At 39.4% G+C, this 7,357-nt stretch overlaps 1 protein-coding gene across 1 annotated transcript; it reads right to left on the bottom strand.

Annotated features, from left to right (window-relative positions):
• Positions 1–4,579: 4,579 nt before the first annotated feature.
• LOC114478995 (5-beta-cholestane-3-alpha,7-alpha-diol 12-alpha-hydroxylase-like) lies at positions 4,580–6,434 on the bottom strand. The gene has a single exon (XM_028472384.1). The coding sequence runs from the start codon at positions 6,395–6,397 to the stop codon at positions 4,859–4,861; it is 1,539 nt and encodes a 512-aa protein (XP_028328185.1). The 5' UTR covers positions 6,398–6,434; the 3' UTR covers positions 4,580–4,858.
• Between the last annotated feature and the right edge of the window lie 923 nt (positions 6,435–7,357).

The raw sequence follows: 7,357 nt of genomic DNA, 5'->3' as shown, positions 1-7,357 counted from the left end.
TCTGTCATAACTGATGTTTTATTGACCAAAACATCTGACCAAAGTAAAACTAAAAGAACACAAAAGAACAGAAGCACGACGACTCGAACAATGACCTATGTGTCGTTTTGTGTGTGTCTTTTTTTTTTTTTTTCAAAAATTGGCTTTTGATCCATTTTTGGTGTTTTTCTGTAGTTCTATAGATGTAGCTGCAGTTTTGCGTATTTTTTATGTTATCGTGTGTAACTTATTTTGTTGCCATTTGGTGTGTTTTTGTTTTGGTGGCTGCACAAAATTAGACAGCGGACCCCATGTCGCCTGCGGGCCACCAGTTAAAACCAATGTTTGCCTTAGATAAGCTTCTTAGAACTGTGTTTACACACTCCAGAACACTAGATGCTGTTTCACAGAGGAGCTCAGAAGCCAAATCATGTGGTTCCTATTAGAAAACATTGCGTAATTAGAAGACCAGAGACATGACTGAACGCATGTTACTACCAGTAGGCCCCAGGTTTGTCCTTTGCAGTACTTTACAAGCACAGAGGCAGAAGAAGACCAAGGGCCTTTTGACCCTAGGCTTTATATGAAGTAGAAAGTCAAAGGCTTCACCATTAAAAACAGTAATGCACTGCTTTACTCTAGACCATGGGTCTGCAACCTGCGGCTCTAGAGCCTCATGTGGCTCTTTGACTCTTTAGCAATGGCTCCCTGTAGCATTAAAAAAAATAAATAAATAATGAATTGTTTTTTTCTTACAGAGGATATTGAGGATTAGTGACATTAACTTCAAATAAAATTCTGATAAAACAATTGGTTAATCTAAAAATAACTCACATTGTGCAATGACTCAGCACCTTTCTACTTCACCTCCTACAACCTATACAGACCATACACTTTCCTGCACCTGTGGCTCACTTTAAGTTTTAAATCCCTGGTAAGATAACTAAACTAACAAAATTAGTATTTTGGAAGAAAATAGAGACTTTATTTGTGTGGGGAAAAATGTATTTAATTGCCAACATGCTGGTTTATGGTTTAATATGCATGCTTGTCATGTTGCATGAAATTAGCAATTAGCATGTGACATCACATGATCGTGTGTTATCAAATTCAAGTTTTTTTTTTTTTGTAGCCCTTCAAATCCATATTAACGCGTGAAATTATTCGATACTATTTTAATTGTATAGAATTTATTACACTGTATTGTCTTCATTGAGAAGGTATTTTTTGGCTCCGGGAGGACTTTAATCCAGGTGAGATTAGGCAAAATGGCTCCTTTGAGAATAAAGGTTGCAGACCCCTGCTCTAGACTGTGACATCATCATATACAATACCACATGCTGTCATGTTGGTTGAACAATGCTCCTCAGTTAACAAAGATATTAGTCAATCGTGTAAAGCACACAAGGTAGATAAAATGATACAGTACTGTGTACAAGATGATTGTATGTATTAAAGGTGTCAAGAGTACTGTTACTTGATTACAAGAGTACAAGTACAAGTAAGTCATACATATAATACTCAAGTACAAGTAAAACGTAGCACAATTAAATAGCACTCAAAGTAAAAGTAACTAATGCCTTGTCATCATGGGTTACATAGTGCTTGTAGAATCTTCTGACAATGCTCTGAGGAAATCATCGCCATTCAATGCTGTTATGGCGCTGTGCGTTACGTTTAATCTGGTTGGTCGGCTATGATGTGATGCATTTGATTGTTGTCTGGTCATTTCATTTTTTGTAGTTTCACAATGTCTGTTGATCATTTTTATAATAATTTGCTGAGTAACAGTTGGGTGTAGACATGTAACTAATGACTTTACTTCTTTTAAAATGTACTTAAGTAAAATGACTGTACCCATAAAAGCAACTCAATTACAGAAACGTGAGTACTTGTAATCTGTTACTTTCACCTCTGGACTGTACATATACAGTAAAAACACAATATGCGGCAATGTTGTTGCATATTTATAGAGAGCAAAAAGACCTTCTTTTTTACTGTACTTTATGTTGATTGTACAGTATGATAACTGTATCTGTCTGGCTTGATTCTTTTAAGTGTACTTCAATGTTGTTGGGAGGGGCATGTGCAATTTTGTTGATGTACTTTGTGCAATTAAGATAAAATGATCCTATTTTATTCTATTCTATTCTATTCTGAAGTGGAAGGAGGTTGCTCCCTATGCTGTTCCCTACATCAGTGGTTCTCAAATTTGTTTGGCTCAAGTACCCCCATTCTATTACTTCTGAATCCAAGTACCCCCTTTTCCGACGACTACATTTTGCTCAGAATACTATTAAACAACTATAGAGCTCAATGATGGAATGAATGAGTAAGAACACACATTTTAAATAATCTAACTTTGTAAATAAGTGAAAAGAAACAGTTTTTTTGAATTTTTTTTTTAGCATTTCCTGTCGCCTCCCACCTGGTGTGGGACCAAGACTGACCTTTGTATTTTTAGTTCATGTTCTACTCAAGATACTTTTTATCCTCATTATCTTGATTATCATTTTAAAACAAAAATACACAATTTAAAAACACCTTATTTGTTAATTTTCCATACTCTCACTCTCAGGTACGCCCTGTAGTGCCATCATGTACCCCTACCCCATTTGAGAAACACTGCCCTACACAATATTGTTTACTAATATTTATTGCACATTATCAAGTGTACTTGTGTGTATCTTACAATGTTAAGTTTTCTTTCATTCAAAGGAAGCTGAGCTCAGTCTTTAAGTGTTGTGAATCTGAACGCCATCCAGCTACTTAGTGACGCTGATGTTTGTGGTCACACTGTTTCACAATGTTGATGTTTTCTGGTCAGGTGATGGAAGCTAAGGGCAGTCATTGACCTGCAGGTCTAACAGCCTGTTAGTGATTCTGAAATGCTGAACGACAGTGAACTTCTGACAGACCCTTTAAATACACAACCCAGCCTCCACCCTATAACCTACTTTACACCAACCTGTGGGTTGGGTCAAATGTTAACTCACATTGACATGTTTTTCAGGGAAAATAGAGAGAAAAGTCATATTTCTTAATAGGTAGTATTTACTGTTAGGAGTGAAAAATCAAAGGCACACTATTCCCCTTCAAAGTAAAAGCAAAGTAACTGCTACGAAACATTTTTGGTGATTTTAGATTATCTATCTATCTATCTATCTATCTATCTATCTATCTATCTATCTATCTATCTATCTATCTATCTATCTATCTATCTATCTATCTAAACACATGGATTTCCTTTGATATCTGAACATTTGATCGCTCAATGTTTACAATAAATACAAAATTGTGCATGTTTCAATTAGTGCATGACATTATAGTTTTCCTCAGTCACTTTGGTGCTTTTCTCAGATCAGAATGAAAATTCTGATGTGAGAAAACATATAGTCATTTGTGCACATCATAGTAGCAATTTATCTTTCCTCTGACCAAATTGCAAATGCCTTTCTGACCTGTATCAGTTGCTTTCATACAGTTATCATTTGCTGATGTCATGTCAGTCATAATGAACTATATTTATGGATGCTGAATAGTCGTTCCCAATCAAAGTAATAGTCTGCATTTCATTGCTTGAGTCATTACATACAAAACTGTTGAACTAGTTATTGAATTCTGCCAAGCCAATTTTAAACCTTTCTTTAACATTTTTTACTAGAAATGTCTCTCCTAAATTGAACAAGGGATGATATCCTTTGTGATGTAGATGAAAATATGTCACCAGACAGACATTAACGTCTGGATGTGCCAGAATGATTTACCTATGTTCAGTTACATTATGTACTGTTACAGTATATTGTTCACATTTGTGCACAGCTCTATCAAAAGGGTGTTTCTCGTGTTTGTTCTAAGTAAGCTGTGGAATTGCAAAGAGCATATACAGTAAAAATGTGAAACATACGTATTTAGTGTCTTGTACTCACTTAATCCCCTAACTACAGTAATGTGTGACTTAGTGTATAGTAGTGTATAGTGCTGTCTTGAGCATTTTCAGGAACTGTCACCGAGTTTTGACTTAGCATTGGAAAACACTGAGAGAATAAACTGTCATAATGAAAACGTGACAAAGCCATTTGACTATTTTGTTCATAAACGATGGAGTCAAGACTTCTGCTTTTGATGACACTGGCAGTTTCATTGACATGTATACTGGCTTTTGAGGAATTGACTCTCCGTTTTGAGCAAGTGACGGGCTTTTGCAGGTTATCCACTAGGTTTTGCAGTTTGCACTAATTGTTTTGAGAACTGCTGTGCAAATGTTAATAGTGATGTGAGAAAAGCACCAAAATGACTGAGAAAAACTGTATTGAGAAAGGATTAGTCTATGGAGCCCCATGTCAGCTAAAGCATTAGGAATGTATTACTTCTGCTTTGATAGTAGCCTAAAAACTATTTGAGAGTTAAAAAGCTGCAGAGATGCAAACCAGAAGGCAGGTTTCACAGATACTTTAAAAAACGTTCTTCTTTATTATCTTTTCTTTATTAGCTCTTAGATAAAAACAAAAAGAACAATACAGAACAGATTAATACATCATTAAAAGTATACAGCATATTGATTAAAAAAAAAAAGGATATATATTTAACTATATATAGGCTATATGTAATTAGATGTACAAACATGTCGGAGGAACCAACAAAACCAATAGGGGTATGTCAAAACAAAAGACAAGCATTCAACATAAACAAATTAATCAAATAAAAGGAACTTACAAACATGGACATGAGCTGCGATTAAACTCAATCATGGCTCATATTTTCAGTCTTTATTTTGTAAATAGAAACAAACTTCAAAGCATGAAGGATCTCCAATGCGAATTGTCAAACCTGAGGAAAGCTGTGTGAGTAAATGAAAAGCAGGTAGCGGTGAGACGATTCAATATCTCAGTCTGTATCTGAACTGAACATCTTTGGTAGGCTGCATGGTTCCAAAGCCCCACCGCCCGAGGTCGATCTGGGGAATCTTCTCTTCGGGGTCCTTCAGCTCAAACTCGAAGTAGACCAACATCAGGAAGACAAACTGTTTCAGCTCGTTAGTGGCGAAGAACCTTCCGGGACACATGGAGATCCCAGCGCCCCACGGCATGTTGTAATACTTCACTTTCTTCCCGGCTTTGTAAAAGTCTGTTTTCCTGCTTCCGTCTGGGTTAAGGAAGCGGTCGTATTTAAAGGAATTAGGCTCCGTGTGGATCTCCGGGTCGATCTGAACAGCGCTGTAGGGAAACACTGACATCCGGTCACCTTTGCGGATTAAGAATTGGCGTCCGTCAGCCATCTTTAAGGTCAGGTCCTCCTGCACAGCCCGGGTGAGGATCGGAGCAGTAGTGAGCCGTAAGGTTTCCTCCACCGCGCTGTCCAGGACGGGGGTCTTCATTAGCATCTCCCGGGTCAGGTTCACCAAAGGACCACCAGGATAGACCTCCTGCCCAGCCTCCTTCAGAACCTTGTCCACCTCCGCCCTCACTGCCTCCAAGGCTTCCGGGTGTTTCATGAGAAAGAGAAGTAGCCAGAAGGAGGACGGTCCAGTGTTTCCCTGCGACGCCCACAGCAGCACGAACATGTAGCGACTGATCATGGCCTCCTTCATCCCGTGCTCCTCTTTAAACTGCTGTATGTCCCACACCCAGCGGCTGATGTTATCCTTGACCTTCAACTTTTGCACCGACAGAGCATTCCAAAAGTGCGCCTTCAGCCTCTCGGCCTTCCAGCGATCCACTGGAGGAAGAACACCATATGCCAGCTTGGGGAAAAACTGGTCGTACTTTCTGAACTCGTGAAATAACGCTTCTGATTCTACTCGGTCCTTCTCCTTGGCTTGATCTTCTCCAACCCCTCCTGACTTGTGTGGCTCATTGCCAAATAGAGATAAATAGCCAGCTCTGAAGACAATATTGTAGCTGTACATGTAGAGTCCATCTTCAGTCCAGCTCCTCTGCTCTGCAGAAGAGCCCAGGTTGAGCAACATCAGGTTCTGCAGGTTGCTCATCATGGCTTGGGTCATCACCTCCAGACCTCCCCCCATTAGATGCCGGTTGCTAGACTGCTGCAGGATTTGATGGTCGTCCGTTATGGATTTGTAACCAAAGACTCTCTGCACCAGTTGTCGGGCAAAACTGTTAAAGTTCAACTTCTCTCTGTTCTCTTTGGTGAAGGCGCTTAAGGAGAGCGGGTCCTGCAGGAATGTGAAGTAAAAACCTCCCAGTTGGATCGTGAAAACGTCACCATGCTTTCTCTTCATTCTGTCCAAGAACTTCAAAGTGTCTCTGCGAAACTCCAATACGTGGCCGAGCCAAGGGATGAGGCCTCGGTCCAGGGGTGGCTCACCTGGGCGGCGCTGACGGAATGCCCCAAGGAGGTAGAGTCCTCCGATAAGGGCGACGGCAAAACCCAGAAGCACGGACAGCAGCAGAGCCATGACTGAGTCCTTCAGCAGACACACACTGAAGTGGAGGAGGGAGCCTCCAACCATATAAACACACCCACGCTCCTCCTCCCCACATGTGCACCAGTTCCAGCTGTCAAAATCTAAACATCTGCTTCCACATGGTTCATGGCCATTCTTTCAAAAAGTAGATTACGTTCCCTGATTTGTACAAACTGTCCCTTAATTCTTCATTTGTTTTTCCAGAACTCAAATATGATGTTTAACTGGAAAACAGCAAATACATGAGTTGGTTCCAGTGTGTCTGGGTCTGCCAGTCAATCCGGGAGACAAGCTGCTTTCAGGTTAAACTTTCAATTACGGCAGCCCCAGGTTAACGTTTAAGCCATTTTACAATGATGACTGTTTAATGAGTCACATGGTGACGGACCCTGAAACCCCTGTGACATGTTAACATTGTGTAATAAAAATCCATTCGTCGCCACATAAGCCACCTGAGATGCTTGTAATGACATCACACTGTTGCATTAGCTTTGCCCTTGGCTCAAAGAAATCATGCAGAAGTCAATCTAAACACTGTACCGAAATCAAGAACATCTGGCGAAACATGGTTACTCCTCATGGACTGTATTTTAAGGTATAAAATCGTTAAACTTAAATTTAGTTTTTTTTAAATAAAAGTGCACACGATGTTTATTTGTAATACAAACGCATGCTTTATATAGTATATGACTAGTACAGGTACCCTTTAAATAAGCTTCCAGTCACTTCACAAACTGAAATCAAACCTTTCTTCTTGGCCTTTGACACACTATAAAGTGGTTTCACTATCATTGTCGTCATGTCTTCAGTTTCATCATTAAATGAATCATTACCACCATTGTCGTCTTTGTGATCATCCTCATTATCATCATCATAATGTCAATATAATTTTTGTTGTATCTTCATCATTGTCAACATCATCATTGCCACAAATGTCATCATCCCCGTCAT

This window comes from Gouania willdenowi, chromosome 17, assembly GCF_900634775.1.
Source record: "Gouania willdenowi chromosome 17, fGouWil2.1, whole genome shotgun sequence".
In the NCBI taxonomy this organism is placed as follows: domain Eukaryota; kingdom Metazoa; phylum Chordata; class Actinopteri; order Blenniiformes; family Gobiesocidae; genus Gouania; species Gouania willdenowi.
This window is presented reverse-complemented; position numbering and strand designations above follow the sequence as displayed.

What these genes read in the sequence shown, in the direction of transcription:
- LOC114478995 (XM_028472384.1), bottom strand. Translation starts at nt 6,397, where the DNA reads ATGGCTCTGCTGCTGTCCGTGCTTCTGGGTTTTGCCGTCGCCCTTATC.